The following is a 20,330-nucleotide window of genomic DNA, read 5'->3' on the forward strand; positions in this document are numbered from 1 at the left end:
AAAAATAATAATAATGATCCTTAAAACTAAATATGCAATCTCCCATAAAGTACAGTACATCCGCCAACACAGCCATTGGGCCTGAGGGGAACATACTGTATCTGACTGGAAGAGTGTTTGTTTTTTGCCTCCCCTCCTGTTACTGTATCATAATGTTCCATGTTAGCGGGCTGATGTGTCATCGTTGCAGTAGGCCGAGTTAACCATTCCCAGGTGCCCGCTGGAGTCCACCCAGTAGCGAGTACACAGGGGTGGGTAAGGCAGGGATACACCCAAGAATCCCAGGATGGCTTTGTTCCACGTGAGGGAAACTCTCCCACAATAAACCACAGGTGGAAAGAGCACTGCCATACATGGTATAACACAACCAGAAGCAAAATAGTAGCGTGTTATATACTGTAGTACTCAAGGACAAAGCTTGGCGGACAAAGACTGCTTGTGGCGCAGTCGGGTGGTCATGTCAAATATTTCCACGGGCCATTATAAGTCAAGAGGTTTGGGAATGGTCCCCTGTTTATTCACATCAACACACGTGTCAGATATGAGAGGTAAACTCCAGAATGAGAATGTTTTGCTGTAAATGAAAGTCCTCATTGTAATCACTACTGTTATAACCTAAATAAAACCTTACTCAACTATCATTAGGAGTAAATCCTTTAATACTCACTTGACTCGAGAAAAAGTACAGGCTTTTAAAAGTACTCAATTTACAGTAACTAGAGTAATTGTAATTAGGCTTGTTCCTTTCCACCTCTGCAATTAACCCTGCGGAGACCCAGCACCAGTCTGGCGACGCTGGCCATGTGGCACAGGAACCCCCCCCCCCTCCAATGTGTGGGTGGGACACATTGGTCATAAAGACATGGGAAGCGCAGTGATTAGTGAGCGGATGCAAGGTTTTGTTGTAGGCATGCCCTGGATCTAGACGGCTATTAGGGATAGGGCTGAGGGTGATGTCATCGAAATTGGTCGACCAAAGAGCTTGATTACATCCCTCACAGAGACCACCCTCGCTGACGGTTTACTACAACTCAGCCTGTGAGGGTTTCATTGTTACAGCCACCTGGCAACGTTGGCTTGAACACTGGCTGCTTCTATGACCGACACATCACTGGTCCCAAGACTTGGGAATTTTGTCCTAAAGCTGTGATGGCGAACTCGAGGAAGATCATTCAATAGGATAACGTTTCAAACTACTCCGTTTTGTTTGAATCCTATTTCCAGTATATCTGCATTTAGACAAGTGCTTTACGAATAAAGATATTGATGATGATGATTATGATGATGATCATCATAATAATAATTATTATGATTACCAAGTATTTTGACCATAAAGATACATTAATATGCAAACCATCTGTATAATGGATCCACACTCAGAAAATGGTGCTTTCAAATATACATAAAAGAAATGCTCTGCTCCATACAACGGCAGTTTGGCAAATGGGGAAAACCGCTGTTTGGACGTGTGTGACCAATTGTTCATCATTCTGAAGGGGATCCTCTACAGTGAAGAGGAAAGGATTTCACATTAAGTGTTCTCGCTCCAAGACACACTACAATTAAATATCTACACGATAATATACTATTTACTTTGGAGGTTATTAAAGTTTTTGTTTTCTTTTGCGGCTAAATAATCAAGACATCTCAATGTTCCTACTAACGCGCTGCGATGTAGCGACGGATCGCAGTGGCGCGCGGGGGGGGGGGGGGGGGACAAGCGAGAAAGAATCTTCCCGAAAAGGCTGTTTGGAGCGAGAAAGAATCTTCCCGAAAAGGCTGTTTGGAATATCATCCTCAGACATGAGCGATTATGATTAATAGCTGTAATTGCAGTCATTAGGCGGTGGAGGATATATTTGAGGATACACATTACAACAACATTCCGTGTGTATTTTGGGGGGCCCGTGCAACGAGGACTTCGACCCTGCTTAAGTTACATAATTCATGTGTTTTGTGAAAAGCGCTGCGATCCAACCATGCAATAACAGTGGCAGACGTACTGTAGGTGAAAGAAACTCTCAAGTAATACAGTTCCAACTGTTCCGCCACTAACAGCATGATTAAATTGGTTGGCTAGACACACAGCTAATAAAATGTAAATTTAGGCTGAAACCCTGAATATCCTCTAGTCATAAGCGTTCAGTATATCATATTATTTGGGACATCTTTGGTATATTCACTTTACTAAAGGAAAGTTTGACCCAAACCAAACAGAACTATAGTAGTTGAAACCGTGCTGGATAGAACATTGAGGTCTATTCTATTCACAATCAAGCGTGAATTAAAAAGTTTAAAACAGTTGAACAAAAATACACATCACTCACAGTGATGATCACAGTCAGATGTCCGATGTCGTATGTGACTGGATGGTGATTATTGGGGTGACAAGGATGATGATGATGATGATTACTGTGGTGTTGATTTGTTGATGGCAATGAGAATGCATTATAATGTACTTTGTACATTATTGTACATCTTGTTGTCACATGACGCATTCCTCTTTTAACCACAACTGCATTTTCCGAAGTAGGTTTTCAAAGGCAGACCTCGGTCAAATTGGATTTGCAAATCATTCTTAGCATTTGTTTTAAGCCTGCTGGGTGGAGGTAACCACATCAGGAAAATTCAGATCTGTAGGTTGTCAGAAAGATATTTTCTGTGAATTTGACTTCCAAACGGTCTAAACATTCTTGCACTCGTTGCATTGTCCTCCTTAGCACAAATCCACTCGACAGTTACTATACGCGGGTTCAAACAAATGCTGAAGAATTACTGGTGAATACTACTAATACTAATACTACTAATAATAATACTAGACCCAGGGCTGTTGTCAAAGGATACTGATCTCATTGTCACGTTGTGAGAGCATCTCGTTTAGCTTCATCAGATCAGTTGGTGAGGGACTGTCTTGGTTTCCTGCTGTTGGTGATGCCAGTCCGTCACCTGACACAGTCCCACTGGCCAGTTTCTCCCGAACCATCACCTGCACAGGGAAGCACACAATTCAAAAGAGTTTTAATAGCACTAAGAAGCATTGCATCTCTATTTCAGATAATTCATAGATTCTGTCAGGGTAACAACCAAATAATGCTTGTTTTTATTATGTGGTTAAAAAGAAAAGAAAATGTATCTAATGATATCTTTTTGTTTAAGAAACTGTGAGAGGGAACGATAGATTCTGAGTTATGATATATATATATATATATATTAGCTTGTGGCTAGCGGAGCCTATTGGTTTCAATGAGGAATGTTTTTTGCCTTTAAAAGGAGGAATCTGGTTATTTTCAAGCTAAACCAATTTCTTTCTGACATCATGCCGACTAAAATCTTGCCAATTGGACCAGCGAGGTAGAGCGGTCGTCTGGTAATTTGAATGTTCCTGGTTCTATCCCGGCTTCCTCGAACAAGACACTAAACCCCTAGCTGCTCCCGATGAGCTGGCTGTTGCCTTGCACAGCTGCCTTCGCCAATGGTGTGTGTGTGTGTGTGTGTGTGTGTGTGTGTGTGTGTGTGTGTGTGTGTGTGTGTGTGTGTGTGTGTGTGTGTGTGTGTGTGTGAATGTACCTCATTATGTTGTGAAGCGCTTTAACTCAATCAGCGCCAGACCCGAGGAAAGTCGGGTTAACTCGCCAACCGTTCAGCGCCAGACCCGAGTATAGTCGGGTTTTCATCGTTATTTCTATTATTCAATCGTTTTATTCATTTCTCTCACACAGACCTTGGGGTTACCATAGGGAACCACTCTGAGATCGCTAGAGTACAATACCAGCCGCATCCTGGTAGGTGGCAGTATCGCCCACCCTTCTAAACCTTTTTTTCACACCCGGTGTTACGTTTAATAATTTTTTTGGTCAGGCGAGTCTAGCGGTTCACTAGAGATGACATTGAAACGCGTCCAATGCCCCCGATGCATGTGTTGGCGACACGATGGACACCAATACTGGAAAAATCACGATCAGACAATTGGAATATTCTTTTTGGGGTACCTCCTAGAGAAGGTAAGGACTATATGACATCAATCCTGCTTTGATCCAACCATGATTTCACATCGATCGCAACGACCATGTGTAACGTACTCCAGAACGTATATGCCGTTGGTGACAATCAAAGCATCAAAATAAAATAAAACGACCCCCCCCCCCCCCCCCATGCATTCATGATGAAACATAATACCTATTATATACATTTGATTTGGAAATAGTAGCGTGTCCAGGCGAGCAATGCCAACGCTTTTAGTAAAATTCACGTATTGCTCCATAGCGCCTTTTTATGGAATTAGCCTGGATCACTCTGAAACTATACTTATATTCACCACGGTATAACACACAAACGTATACATGAAAAATGTATTCTTTTTCACATATCTAACGATGGATAGTTGATGTCAAATGAGCCATAGTATTGTATCCATAGCTATAATATAGAATATAGATACAGTATAGCCCTGCAAACACCGCCACGCATTCCTATCTCTTAGAGCGGTGGCACAGTAGGAACAAAGATGGGCTAGGCCCGCGGCTCTGAATGAGTTAAGGGATTTGAAGACTATGAAAAGCTTTATATGCAGTCCATTTGCCATCAACTGAATGAGTTGTAGTTTCAGGCGTTCGAGTTGACTGCAACTCTCCCCTGCTTCAGATACACGCAGTCAGGGCAAGTGCATGGTTGCTCTAAAGCTACAGTCATACTGCATACTACGTTCATACTGCATACTACGTTCATACGTTCAACATGCTCTAACATTCATACTGCATACGTTCATACTGCATACTACGTTCATACAGTCAACATTCTCTAACATTCATACTGCATACTACGTTCATACTGCATACTACGTTCATACTGCATACTACGTTCATACTGCATACTACGTTCATACTGCATACTACGTTCATACTGCATACTACGTTCATACAGTCAACATGCTCTAACATTCAATGTGTCGTCAATGTGTGAATGTGTGAGTGAATGGGTGAATGTGAGGCATGAGTTGTAAAGCGCTTTGGATAAAAGCACTATATAAATGCAGTCCATAAGGCTGCTATAATGAATACTGAAAAGCCTTAGTGCTCAATTCAGATTTATTGCACATATCAGATTATTTAGTTTGGCTGTAAAAAAAAAATGTACATTTTATTAAATTTTCTTTTTTTTACGTGGCCAATATCAGATTCCAGTGTGAACTGATCACGGTCCTGAACTGACCCGCGGTTGCAAAAGAATAACAAAGACATCACACGCAGCACGCTGTCGTACGGAAGTAACATGGAGGCCACTGACGTCAGCAATTACGGTTTCATTTATAAGTTGAAGTGCAGCAGAAGCCGGCGAACACGTGAACAGATGAGGATGAGGATGATGACTTTTTGTGGAACAATGGCTGCTACTTCTGTACGGAGGTGTGTCTGGATACGGAGTGGTGGGATTGTGAGTTTTGCTTGTACAGAAGTGTCACCCCAGATACTTATGAGGTCTAACACCTCACTGGCCCTTCACTGACCACTACCTCCATAGCAGCTGTCTTCCATGCTTTTATTCACAGAGTGACTCCCGTCAGCGCAGCATTGTGAAGAATGTCGATCTAGAGTGACGTAAAAGCATTCAAAGCATTCATTCTGATATGACTGTTCAGACTGAGGTCGCATTGCAAAAAAACAGAAAGTTAGTGGCCCAGGTCAGAATTAAAAATATCTGATTCCATGTAATTTGTGCTGTTCATATTGTTATGGAAAGAAAGAAAAATGTATCTGCTTTGGGCCACTTTTGCCTACAGTCTGAACATCAAGGCCAAAAACACCTAAATATGTCCTTTGGTTAATGGTCCACCTCTCCAGCTCAAGGCCATCCTATGAACAGCCCTCATGAACTGACTTGTGGGGGCATTTTTAGCATCTATATTCATTTATCTCTATTACTATAGTAATTATAGTAACTTTCAGGGGGCATTTTTGCACCGAGAGCATGTTTCCTGCCATTGATCAGAACGCTACTTCAGTAAGATGGACAGACGGAGAAAGACCACAGACGCGAAGGACCCGGCCAGACAAAAGAAAAAAACAAGAGCGAGAGAAAAAAAAAGAATCGAACCAGATCCAAATTCCTCCAGGACCATCCGGAGTGTGACTGGGGTGATGCGCTGCAGGAATGTAAACGTCCAGAGGAGATGGAGTTTGGAGGGGATCATAACAAACTGAGGAAGAGATAAACAGACACTGGAGAAGGTTCTGGAAGGGCTTCTGGTAGCAGCTCCAACACCAACCGAGGAGGAGAGCAGGAATGCGTCTGTGTATTGCATGCTGGTTCGCAATTCTTTTCGGGTACTTTTACATTTTTCCAGGGAATGTTGACAGAACAGCCTACTAAAGGAACGCTCCTGTGCGTATTATGTGCTGCAACGACCTTTGCTTAATCGGGCAAGGACTTCTGGGAACCCCCCCCGCCTCGCGCTCATCCAGTTACACATGCGCTCACACGCAGGAGCTGCCCAGTACGACCACCGTCTTGACACGGTGGGCCACTGGGCAGTAGCTCCACCGGAGCGGCTGGGGGTTAAGTGCCTCGCTCAACGCCACGATAGTTGCAGAGGGAGACGGGAGCGTTTCCTCATATACCATTCCAGGGGTTCAAATGGGTGACTTTGCGTTCACAAGTCCACTTCTCTAACCCGCCTCTGAAATTACCTATTCTTTTCATACATCTTGTATATGATTACAATAATAACCTTCAGCTCTATAAACCTTGCTTACTGAGAAAAGGTGTTTAGGTGTCCCCAGTTTGCGCTCCTCACTGAAGCAAGCTACTGACTAGCACCTTTACATTTCAATGCTAACCATGCTAACGTGACATTTTTAAGGGGGAAAAGAAGGAGAGGACATAATGAAGAAAAATAACCAACTGACATTGAAAATGTCCAGGGTATGGCTTTACAGACAGTAACAGACAGTGGTAGATAGAGGGCGCTGAGACACCAGATAGTACAGTGGTCTAAACTGTAGGAGTCAGAATGGTACTGTAGATACTGTAGGAGTCAGAATGGTACTGTAGGAGTCAGAATGGTACTGTAGGTACTGTAGGAGTCAGAATGGTACTGTAGGTACTGTAGGAGTCAGAATGGTACTGTAGATACTGTAGGAGTCAGAATGGTACTGTAGGAGTCAGAATGGTACTGTAGGTACTGTAGGAGTCAGAATGGTACTGTAGATACTGTAGGAGTCAGAATGGTACTGTAGGAGTCAGAATGGTGCTGTAGATACTGTAGGAGTCAGAATGGTACTGTAGGAGTCAGAATGGTACTGTAGGTACTGTAGGAGTCAGAATGGTACTGTAGATACTGTAGGAGTCAGAATGGTACTGTAGGAGTCAGAATGGTACTGTAGGAGTCAGAATGGTACTGTAGATACTGTAGGAGTCAGAATGGTACTGTAGATACTGTAGGAGTCAGAATGGTACTGTAGGCGTCAGAATGGTACTGTAGGCGTCAGAATGGTACTGTAGGAGTCAGAATGGTACTGTAGGCGTCAGAATGGTACTGTAGGAGTCAGAATGGTACTGTAGGTACTGTAGGCGTCAGAATGGTACTGTAGGAGTCAGAATGGTACTGTAGGTACTGTAGGCGTCAGAATGGTACTGTAGGAGTCAGAATGGTACTGTAGGTACTGTAGGAGTCAGAATGGTACTGTAGGAGTCAGAATGGTACTGTAGGCGTCAGAATGGTACTGTAGGAGTCAGAATGGTACTGTAGGAGTCAGAATGGTACTGTAGGAGTCAGAATGGTACTGTAGGCGTCAGAATGGTACTGTAGGAGTCAGAATGGTACTGTAGGAGTCAGAATGGTACTGTAGGAGTCAGAATGGTACTGTAGGAGTCCGAATGGTGCTGTAGATACTGTAGGCGTCAGAATGGTACTGTAGGAGTCAGAATGGTACTGTAGGAGTCAGAATGGTACTGTAGGAGTCCGAATGGTGCTGTAGATACTGTAGGCGTCAGAATGGTACTGTAGGAGTCAGAATGGTACTGTAGGCGTCAGAATGGTACTGTAGGAGTCAGAATGGTACTGTAGGAGTCAGAATGGTACTGTAGGAGTCCGAATGGTGCTGTAGATACTGTAGGAGTCAGAATGGTACTGTAGATACTGTAGGAGTCAGAATGGTACTGTAGATACTGTAGGAGTCAGAATGGTACTGTAGGAGTCAGAATGGTACTGTAGATACTGTAGGAGTCAGAATGGTACTGTAGGAGTCAGAATGGTACTGTAGGAGTCAGAATGGTACTGTAGATACTGTAGGAGTCAGAATGGTACTGTAGGTACTGTAGGAGTCAGAATGGTACTGTAGGTACTGTATGAGTCAGAATGGTGCTGTAGGAGTCAGAATGGTACTGTAGGAGTCAGAATGGTACTGTAGGTACTGTAGGCGTCAGAATGGTACTGTAGGAGTCAGAATGGTACTGTAGGCGTCAGAATGGTACTGTAGGAGTCAGAATGGTACTGTAGGAGTCAGAATGGTACTGTAGGCGTCAGAATGGTACTGTAGGTACTGTAGGAGTCAGAATGGTACTGTAGGCGTCAGAATGGTACTGTAGATACTGTAGGAGTCAGAATGGTACTGTAGGAGTCAGAATGGTACTGTAGGTACTGTAGGAGTCAGAATGGTACTGTAGGTACTGTAGGAGTCAGAATGGTACTGTAGGAGTCAGAATGGTACTGTAGGTACTGTAGGAGTCAGAATGGTACTGTAGATACTGTAGGACTCAGAATGGTACTGTAGGAGTCAGAATGGTACTGTAGGAGTCAGAATGGTACTGTAGGAGTCAGAATGGTACTGTAGGAGTCAGAATGGTACTGTAGATACTGTAGGAGTCAGAATGGTACTGTAGATACTGTAGGAGTCAGAATGGTACTGTAGGAGTCAGAATGGTACTGTAGGTACTGTAGGAGTCAGAATGGTACTGTAGGTACTGTAGGAGTCAGAATGGTACTGTAGGAGTCAGAATGGTACTGTAGATACTGTAGGAGTCAGAATGGTACTGTAGGAGTCAGAATGGTACTGTAGGAGTCAGAATGGTACTGTAGATACTGTAGGAGTCAGAATGGTACTGTAGGTACTGTAGGAGTCAGAATGGTACTGTAGGAGTCAGAATGGTACTGTAGGTACTGTAGGAGTCAGAATGGTACTGTAGGTACTGTAGGAGTCAGAATGGTACTGTAGATACTGTAGGAGTCAGAATGGTACTGTAGGAGTCAGAATGGTACTGTAGGTACTGTAGGAGTCAGAATGGTACTGTAGATACTGTAGGAGTCAGAATGGTACTGTAGGAGTCAGAATGGTGCTGTAGATACTGTAGGAGTCAGAATGGTACTGTAGGAGTCAGAATGGTACTGTAGGTACTGTAGGAGTCAGAATGGTACTGTAGATACTGTAGGAGTCAGAATGGTACTGTAGGAGTCAGAATGGTACTGTAGGAGTCAGAATGGTACTGTAGATACTGTAGGAGTCAGAATGGTACTGTAGATACTGTAGGAGTCAGAATGGTACTGTAGGCGTCAGAATGGTACTGTAGGCGTCAGAATGGTACTGTAGGAGTCAGAATGGTACTGTAGGCGTCAGAATGGTACTGTAGGAGTCAGAATGGTACTGTAGGTACTGTAGGCGTCAGAATGGTACTGTAGGAGTCAGAATGGTACTGTAGGTACTGTAGGCGTCAGAATGGTACTGTAGGAGTCAGAATGGTACTGTAGGTACTGTAGGAGTCAGAATGGTACTGTAGGAGTCAGAATGGTACTGTAGGCATCAGAATGGTACTGTAGGAGTCAGAATGGTACTGTAGGAGTCAGAATGGTACTGTAGGAGTCAGAATGGTACTGTAGGCGTCAGAATGGTACTGTAGGAGTCAGAATGGTACTGTAGGAGTCAGAATGGTACTGTAGGAGTCAGAATGGTACTGTAGGAGTCCGAATGGTGCTGTAGATACTGTAGGCGTCAGAATGGTACTGTAGGAGTCAGAATGGTACTGTAGGAGTCAGAATGGTACTGTAGGAGTCCGAATGGTGCTGTAGATACTGTAGGCGTCAGAATGGTACTGTAGGAGTCAGAATGGTACTGTAGGCGTCAGAATGGTACTGTAGGAGTCAGAATGGTACTGTAGGAGTCAGAATGGTACTGTAGGAGTCCGAATGGTGCTGTAGATACTGTAGGAGTCAGAATGGTACTGTAGATACTGTAGGAGTCAGAATGGTACTGTAGATACTGTAGGAGTCAGAATGGTACTGTAGGAGTCAGAATGGTACTGTAGATACTGTAGGAGTCAGAATGGTACTGTAGGAGTCAGAATGGTACTGTAGGAGTCAGAATGGTACTGTAGATACTGTAGGAGTCAGAATGGTACTGTAGGTACTGTAGGAGTCAGAATGGTACTGTAGGTACTGTATGAGTCAGAATGGTGCTGTAGGAGTCAGAATGGTACTGTAGGAGTCAGAATGGTACTGTAGGTACTGTAGGCGTCAGAATGGTACTGTAGGAGTCAGAATGGTACTGTAGGCGTCAGAATGGTACTGTAGGAGTCAGAATGGTACTGTAGGAGTCAGAATGGTACTGTAGGCGTCAGAATGGTACTGTAGGTACTGTAGGAGTCAGAATGGTACTGTAGGCGTCAGAATGGTACTGTAGATACTGTAGGAGTCAGAATGGTACTGTAGGAGTCAGAATGGTACTGTAGGTACTGTAGGAGTCAGAATGGTACTGTAGGTACTGTAGGAGTCAGAATGGTACTGTAGGAGTCAGAATGGTACTGTAGGTACTGTAGGAGTCAGAATGGTACTGTAGATACTGTAGGACTCAGAATGGTACTGTAGGAGTCAGAATGGTACTGTAGGAGTCAGAATGGTACTGTAGGAGTCAGAATGGTACTGTAGGAGTCAGAATGGTACTGTAGATACTGTAGGAGTCAGAATGGTACTGTAGATACTGTAGGAGTCAGAATGGTACTGTAGGAGTCAGAATGGTACTGTAGGTACTGTAGGAGTCAGAATGGTACTGTAGGTACTGTAGGAGTCAGAATGGTACTGTAGGAGTCAGAATGGTACTGTAGATACTGTAGGAGTCAGAATGGTACTGTAGGAGTCAGAATGGTACTGTAGGAGTCAGAATGGTACTGTAGATACTGTAGGAGTCAGAATGGTACTGTAGGTACTGTAGGAGTCAGAATGGTACTGTAGATACTGTAGGAGTCAGAATGGTACTGTAGGTACTGTAGGAGTCAGAATGGTACTGTAGGAGTCAGAATGGTACTGTAGGTACTGTAGGAGTCAGAATGGTACTGTAGGTACTGTAGGAGTCAGAATGGTACTGTAGGAGTCAGAATGGTACTGTAGGTACTGTAGGAGTCAGAATGGTACTGTAGATACTGTAGGAGTCAGAATGGTACTGTAGGTACTGTAGGAGTCAGAATGGTACTGTAGATACTGTAGGAGTCAGAATGGTACTGTAGGTACTGTAGGAGTCAGAATGGTACTGTAGGAGTCAGAATGGTACTGTAGGAGTCAGAATGGTACTGTAGGTACTGTAGGAGTCAGAATGGTACTGTAGGAGTCAGAATGGTACTGTAGGAGTCAGAATGGTACTGTAGGTACTGTAGGAGTCAGAATGGTACTGTAGGAGTCAGAATGGTACTGTAGGTACTGTAGGAGTCAGAATGGTACTGTAGGAGTCAGAATGGTACTGTAGGAGTCAGAATGGTACTGTAGGAGTCAGAATGGTACTGTAGGCGTCAGAATGGTACTGTAGGTACTGTAGGCGTCAGAATGGTACTGTAGGTACTGTAGGAGTCAGAATGGTACTGTAGGAGTCAGAATGGTACTGTAGGAGTCAGAATGGTACTGTAGGTACTGTAGGCGTCAGAATGGTACTGTAGGAGTCAGAATGGTACTGTAGGCGTCAGAATGGTACTGTAGGTACTGTAGGAGTCAGAATGGTACTGTAGGTACTGTAGGAGTCAGAATGGTGCTGTAGGAGTCAGAATGGTACTGTAGGAGTCAGAATGGTACTGTAGGTACTGTAGGCGTCAGAATGGTACTGTAGGAGTCAGAATGGTACTGTAGGCGTCAGAATGGTACTGTAGGAGTCAGAATGGTACTGTAGGAGTCAGAATGGTACTGTAGGCGTCAGAATGGTACTGTAGGTACTGTAGGAGTCAGAATGGTACTGTAGGAGTCAGAATGGTACTGTAGGAGTCAGAATGGTACTGTAGGTACTGTAGGAGTCAGAATGGTACTGTAGGTACTGTAGGAGTCAGAATGGTACTGTAGGAGTCAGAATGGTACTGTAGGTACTGTAGGAGTCAGAATGGTACTGTAGGAGTCAGAATGGTACTGTAGGAGTCAGAATGGTACTGTAGGTACTGTAGGAGTCAGAATGGTATTGTGGGAGTCAGAATGGTACTGTAGATACTGTAGGACTCAGAATGGTACTGTAGGCGTCAGAATGGTACTGTAGGCGTCAGAATGGTACTGTAGATACTGTAGGAGTCAGAATGGTACTGTAGATACTGTAGGAGTCAGAATGGTACTGTAGGAGTCAGAATGGTACTGTAGGAGTCAGAATGGTACTGTAGGAGTCAGAATGGTACTGTAGGAGTCAGAATGGTACTGTAGATACTGTAGGAGTCAGAATGGTACTGTAGATACTGTAGGAGTCAGAATGGTACTGTAGGAGTCAGAATGGTACTGTAGGTACTGTAGGAGTCAGAATGGTACTGTAGGTACTGTAGGAGTCAGAATGGTACTGTAGATACTGTAGGAGTCAGAATGGTACTGTAGATACTGTAGGAGTCAGAATGGTACTGTAGGAGTCAGAATGGTGCTGTAGATACTGTAGGAGTCAGAATGGTACTGTAGGTACTGTAGGAGTCAGAATGGTACTGTAGGAGTCAGAATGGTACTGTAGGAGTCAGAATGGTACTGTAGGTACTGTATGAGTCAGAATGGTACTGTAGATACTGTAGGAGTCAGAATGGTACTGTAGGAGTCAGAATGGTACTGTAGGTACTGTAGGAGTCAGAATGGTACTGTAGGAGTCAGAATGGTACTGTAGGAGTCAGAATGGTACTGTAGGTACTGTAGGAGTCAGAATGGTACTGTAGGAGTCAGAATGGTACTGTAGGAGTCAGAATGGTACTGTAGGTACTGTAGGAGTCAGAATGGTACTGTAGGAGTCAGAATGGTACTGTAGGTACTGTAGGAGTCAGAATGGTACTGTAGGAGTCAGAATGGTACTGTAGGAGTCAGAATGGTACTGTAGGCGTCAGAATGGTACTGTAGGTACTGTAGGCGTCAGAATGGTACTGTAGGTACTGTAGGAGTCAGAATGGTACTGTAGGTACTGTAGGAGTCAGAATGGTACTGTAGGAGTCAGAATGGTACTGTAGGAGTCAGAATGGTACTGTAGATACTGTAGGAGTCAGAATGGTACTGTAGATACTGTAGGAGTCAGAATGGTACTGTAGATACTGTAGGAGTCAGAATGGTACTGTAGGTACTGTAGGAGTCAGAATGGTACTGTAGATACTGTAGGAGTCAGAACAGCGTGGCTCAAAACCGGCGCGACTGTAAATTGTGCCTTTCAATCTTTAGACAACTGTGCAAGACACCTGTATCTTGGTTCCGCAAACGTACAAGTTTCGTTAGCTTGTGTCGTATTTTGTGACTCGTTTATGTGCATAGTAATGGATGTTACAGTATTATGCAGGCTGGCTGATGTGATAGGTATAATGGTTTGTCTATCATATATATTGCCCTGTCCTGTGATGTCCTAGTATCCTTGCAACATGTGTGTCAGTATGTACCTTGAAACACAGAGATTCTCTGTGCCAGTGTCACCAAGACATATCCCTGTACATGTATTGTACCTGATGAATTAAAGTGTTTTCTGATTTTGATTCTGAAGTGGTGCACCTCCCCTGAGGAGTCAGAAGGGGGAGCCATTCAAAAGAGCCGAGTGGTCACTCAACCACTTGGGAGGCAAGGGAGAGAGTGACTGTTTGTATGGTTCAATGGGGGTGGGTTGAAAAGACGAGACGTGGGATCTGATCCCAGGTCAGCTTGGGAGTACATGTGGTTCTAGAGGTGGGGTTCTTGGGTCTAATCCCAGACCAACACGAGGAAGAAGGACAGAGGAAGAGGATTTCAAAGGACAACCAGTCAAAACATACACTTCTGGGGACCACCCAAATTAACAATTCCAATATCGCTGCAGGCGGGACAAAACCTCATAACTCCAAAAACCCAACTTTTCAGCAGATGAAAAAAACGAACACAGATTTGAGGGCGAATAGAGTTACGAGGTTTAGACAGATGATTGGTTTAATGCTTTCCCATTGTGTAGACTTTGTAAAACCACACACACATGGAGGATGATCTACTGAGTTGATTAAAAAAAATATATATATATATGGAGTTAGGAGGTTTTGTCCCGCCAGCAGCAATATGTTATTTCCATGGCCTATAAAACTTCAATATAACATGAGCTACTCAAATTGTCCTCTGGAGCAGCTTCAAACTCCTTATACCTGATGACATCACAAATCAGAGTGTTAGCACCCTACAGTAGTTACTTTTTATTAGTGTTAACTCATGTCTTTTTTTAATTGTCTTGGACCATGGGAATATGAATTCTTAGATTAGGCGTCGTTCCCCTTTAATGGTGAAAGGTTGCCGCCAGTAGCCAGTTGGAAATGGCTGTGAAAATAAATCAATGCCGCTCTCCCTTTCAACAACTCCCCTTGAGGTGCCCTTGAGCAAGGCACTTAACCGCCAGCCAGTGGAGGTGCTAACTGTCCGGCAGACTGTGGTCATACCTGGGCAGCAGCCAGGTGTGACTGAGTGTGTAGGGGGACGTTGCTGGGTACGTTCAAGTCAACCTTGACTGGTTATATAAAGAAAAACTAAAACAAAACTAAAAACTCTGTGGAATCATATTTGCCGTGGTCAGCGTTTCGTGTGTGGAGACCGTCATGCTTGTATGATAATGATAATGACATGTATGAAGAAACTGTGTATACGTCCAGAGTTGTACATACAGACGGGGGATACGCATGGAGGACAGAAGGAATACATCATCAGACTATGAAAAATGACGGGTAGAGAGAGTGGAGAGTGGAGAGAGAGAGAGAGAGAGAGAGAGAGAAATATGATATATACATCATATAGAGACAAGGAAAGTGATAGGCAATGTACAGTATACAGTACATACAGAGAGAGAGAGGTAGAGATACAGTATACAGTACATACAGAGATATAAAGGTAGATATACAGTACAGAGATATAAAGGCAGAGATACAGTATACAGTACATACAGAGAGAGAGAAAGGTAGAGATACAGTATACAGTACATAGATATAAAGGTAGAGATACAGTATACAGTACATACAGAGATATAAAGGTAGAGATACAGTATACAGTACATACAGAGATATAAAGGTAGAGATACAGTATACAGTACATACAGAGAGAGAGAAAGGTAGAGATATAGCATACAGTACATAGAGAGAGAGAGAGAGAGAGAGCGAGAGAGAGAGAGAGAGAGACAGGTAGAGATACAGTATAGAGAGGGAGAAGTTAGACGCAATGCTATGGACGCCGGTTGCCATCTTGATAAGGGTCGCTGACATCATTTTGCATTGAGAAATTGTTAAACAGAGGAAGGGATAGAGAAAAAGGATCTCCAGTGATGGTCGTGAGATTTTCTGTGGCAGCGAAAAATACTTCCAAACCATCTTTTAAAGAGTCCATATTATGGCCATTTCCCAGTTTAATATTTTCATTTCCGTGGTCTATTTACAAACATTTGCATGTTTTTATGGTTAAAAAGCAACTAGTTACAGCTGTACAGACTGACTCAGCAGGCAGGCTCAGTCAACCTCGAACAAGACGTTTTGGCTCCTGTGAAAATGAGCTGCTACTGCCCTGTGCTGCTGCACTTCCTGGTTCACAAAATTCAGATCAAACTGTAAAACTAGCCATTGCAGATCAGATCCATTACGATCTTACTTCTTGCCTAAAATGTTGTCAGAAACAGTTTAGTAAACCGCTTTGGTGGGAAAAGATAAAGAACGGAGACACGTAAAGTCAGAGTCAGACCAGACCGGAAATGCACAAACACGAAACATTGTTTTTATCTTTTAGATAATGCTAAGGTAGCTGTATTCCAACACAACAAATGTTTAGTGGTAACATTACTCTAGTATATAGAATCCTCATTTGTTTTCCTGGCTCACACGCACGCACCTCATGAATCCAGCTGCGTCGAAAGGTAAACGCACACACGCACACGCCTCACAGGATTTCAGAGCGAGACTGCTGTTTGTTTGAGCTAGATTTCTGTTTCAGTGGCAAAAACAAGCACTTTTAGTGGACGTACGTTACCTGGTAACCAAATAGAAATAAGAGGGAATTATTTTCACAGGATATTATGACCGGAGAGATTTTAATTATGTCAGACTTCAACAGATGTTCAAAAAAAATTGCTGGATAACAGAAACTCTGATAGTGGCGTAGATATGTAACGGAAGAAAAGGCTGGACTAAGAATAAGTCATTTGAAGCGGTTCAGGAAGAGTGATTATTGTTGTTATTATTATTATATTAATAATAAAATATAAAAAGCATAATATGGTAACTTTAACTAAAAACCTGTATGTATGGTGGCTTGCCCTGTATGTATGGTCAGCTTCCAAAACCCTATACAATATATCGATAGACAGATACAAAGAGAGGGAGAGAGAGAGATGAAGGGAGAGACACAGAGAGAGAGGGAGAGATGAGAGAGACAGAGAGAGGGAGAGAGGGAGAGAGATATAGAGAGAGAGATGAAGGGAGAGAGAGAGAGAGAGAGAGAGAGAGAGAGAGAGAGAGAGAGAGACAGAGAGAGAGAGAGAGAGACAGAGAGAGAGAGAGAGAGAGAGAGAGAGAGACAGAGACAGAGAGAGAGAGAGAGAGAGAGAGAGAGAGAGAGAGAGAGAGAGAGATTTCAGTACCTTCAGTAGAGAGAAACAATAATGAATTTTTCTCATGTCTGCTCCTAAGGCCAGTGTGACCTCAGGATCGGGGTCCTCCAGAAAGGCCTTGACCAACTCCTCCAACCTGCACACACACACACAGACTTTAAATACTCTCCTTGAATCCACAAAGTATAGATGCCACATACTGTATATAGGATTCAAATATTGACAGAGGTGCGTGCAGTACTTTTGAGGACATCTTATGTCTCTGCCACACTGCCTGGTTACTCATTACAGTGCACACACACACACACACACACACACACACACACACACACATTCATTCATTCATAACCCCTAATTTCTCACTTTTTATGTTGTGTCTGTCCACTATGTTTGTTACTTTTGTTATTTTCCCCCCTATGTATTGTAAAGCGACCTTGGGTCTTTTGAAAGGCGCTATATAAAATGAAGCTATTATTATTTATTATTATTCAATCTTTATTTAAGCTCGAAAGATCATTGAGAGCAGGTTCTCATTTACAATGACGTCGAGAGGAACAACACATAATACAAAAACATAAAAACAAAAGTCAATTAATTAAACAATTCAAACCAACCGAAACAGTTACAGACTGACTTTAAACTGACCAATGGATACTAAAGTATTGAGTTTTAAGGTGCTTTGCAAAACATTCCACGTGTCAGGGGCACAGAAGCTAAAAGCAGATTTTCCTAATTCAGTGCAAACTGGGGACCTTAAAGGAACACACCAACATTTTGGGAAATTACTGTAGCTTACCGTCTTCTCCAGAGAGAGACAAGAAGATAGGGCAATGAATGGAAGCGGACAGTGCCGGTTAGCCTTCGGGAGAGGTGTTAGTTGGACATGCCTAGTGAAGGATGTCTATGTTTTTCAATATGTATATAATGTATATATATCGGTGTGTGACAGCGTCTACTCAGACGGATCTATAGATCTTAAAAGTAGCTGGCAGTCAGAGAGTGTGTTGTAGCAGACTAACACCACAGATAAGGCTGTTTAACATCAACAGCTGATAGACACAGCATCAAGGTCAAGTGTCTACAGCAGCGCTGGCATCACATAGCAGTGTAACCACAGAGGGGGGATAATATCAACATTGCCGTTGCTATAGTGATCTGGGTCAAATAGCTGTGGTCAAAGACAGCGCGTCACATAGTAACAAGGAGAGGGGCGGGCCTGTCGTTGCTATGGCGAGAATAATATAATGTGAGTTATTCCGGGTGTAAGTTAGACTGAGCTACGACACACAGAGGAGAAGCGTTGATCAGAGACTTTGAAACGGCTCCCTCCTCCCCTCGCAAAAGGGGGGGGGGGGGGCAGCAATGGAGAAGATGACACATCATCACTAGCAGATATGGTGGTTGGCTACGACGAGGCCCAGAACCATCGGACTAATGACAGGAGACGGAGAGAAGAGAATTAAGACTGAACAATGACAATACAGAACTGGTTTACATCTGATGACGAGGCTATGTTTATAAGAATAAACATGAGGATCTAAGGAAAGAGATCAAGTTGCAGTGTTGTTTCTTATGACTATGGATGTACTATCAGGGGTTGCAAGAAAAACACAACGCACAACAGAGAGAGAGACGAAGGAGATGATGAGATGAGATTGGATGATTGCCAGAATCCAACACTAGGCTAACCGGCACTGTTCGCTTCCATTCTGCAGCCTCTCTTGGCTTAACGTTGAAAATCGATTGTCTTTTAATATACTTGTGCTGTTCAAGTTGGTCATGAGCAGTAAAACTCCTGTTTTTATACATAATCAGATTGTTTTTAGTAATACTGTGCACGAGCATTACACTAGAGGTTCCAGTAGTGGGCAGCTTGAATTGCCAGGTCCTAAAACCAACGCTTTAAGGAGATCTTTTATTTTTAGAGCATTAACTCTTTGGAATAACCTGCCTCAAATTGTTACAGTAGTTTCATTATGCATTGTGTGTACTGACTTTTAATAATTTTGTTTTTGCAATAATAATTGTTTTTGTTTGTTTTTTTGTGTGGACCCCAGGAAGACTAGCTGGTTGCTATGGCACCAGCTAATGGGGATCCCTAATAAAATAAAATAAAATCATTCATTGTGCTAAGCTAGGCTAACGTGCAACCAGATAGCTTTCTACTGAACGCACAGAGAGGAAACTGGTATCTGGTAAGTGAGTGTCTGGTAAGAGACCAGGCTGTTTCTTTCTCTAAATAACTAACTTGAGCCCTGTCTCGATGCAATACGGTGCAGTGTGATACGACTGATTCAATTCAGTGCAAACATGTCCTTTGTGCATATTGCTGCTTACCTATGTAAAGTAGCCATGTGCTTTCTTTTGCACATGTTTACCTATGCAAAGTAGACATGTGCTTGCTTTTGTGCATATTGTTTACCTATGCAAAGTAGCCATGTGCTTTCTTTTGTGCATATTGTTTACCTATGCAAAGTAGCCATGTGCTTTCTTTTGTGCATATTGTTTACCTATGCAAAGTAGCCATGTGCTTTCTTTTGTGCATATTGTTTACCAAAAATACATGCATGTTAGGCAGGGACTACGGATGAAAACTAGCTCATTAGCTAACTCTAGCACATTTACATTGATGTGGAAACTGAAAGTGTTGATTGATGTGCATTGTCCCTGGGTAATAAATATTTTTATAAAACAAATAAATAAAGTAGCCATGTGCTTTACTTTGCACATTGTATTTACAGATGCAAAGAAGCAATGCGTTTTCCTTTGTTAGCAATCCTATTGAGTGCCCAAAGTCCCGAAGGAGGAGGTGGAGAGTTTGTTTTCTTTGAGCGAGAGATGTGGGACGGACGGGCGACATGTGATGTGAACTGAGAGGCACAGGAGGGAGAGCAACACACAATACCAAAGGAGCAACAAAGGGAATTATTAGATGCAAAAAATTATATTTGAGTGTTGCATCTGGCTTTACCAGATATTTTATTGCATCCATTTTATTCCTCCCAACTCACCTACCGAGGCTACAACCAAGGCCATGGCCCATGTGGCGATCCCCCTCCTACAGTTTATACTCAGGCTGATGCTCCAGGCACTCAAACAGTTCTACATTTGAGCTGAACTCCTGGTGTTTAAAATACGGGTCCAGTCAAAGAAAACTATTTACATAAAAGTGTGCTAGGGTTCCACTGAGCCGGCCTGTTGATAAACTATCACTAGATGATAGTCCAAACATTGGTTCTTCAAACTCTGCGAGCAGCCACTGGAAAAGACGGCCAAGGAGGGTGGGGCAACCGTCCAAAGCGTATCCGATGCAGGCACAACGACGTGCGGTCT

The 20,330-nt window shown here is 43.1% G+C and overlaps 1 protein-coding gene across 1 annotated transcript in view; it reads right to left on the reverse strand.

Moving 5' to 3' along the window:
* Positions 1 to 2,833: 2,833 nt before the first annotated feature.
* The window catches only part of kif6 (kinesin family member 6), a gene marked incomplete at both ends in the record, with an annotated part of 159,310 nt that continues 141,813 nt past the window's right edge, over positions 2,834 to 20,330 (reverse strand). The window contains 2 exons of the mRNA XM_084311142.1: positions 2,834 to 2,986; positions 17,028 to 17,133. Coding sequence (XP_084167268.1) covers positions 2,834 to 2,986; positions 17,028 to 17,133 — 259 coding nt within the window. The remainder of the gene's footprint in view (positions 2,987 to 17,027; positions 17,134 to 20,330) is intronic.

The sequence above is a fragment of the Notolepis coatsorum genome (genome assembly GCF_963971535.1).
Source record: "Notolepis coatsorum genome assembly, chromosome: 3".
Lineage (NCBI taxonomy): Eukaryota > Metazoa > Chordata > Actinopteri > Aulopiformes > Paralepididae > Notolepis > Notolepis coatsorum.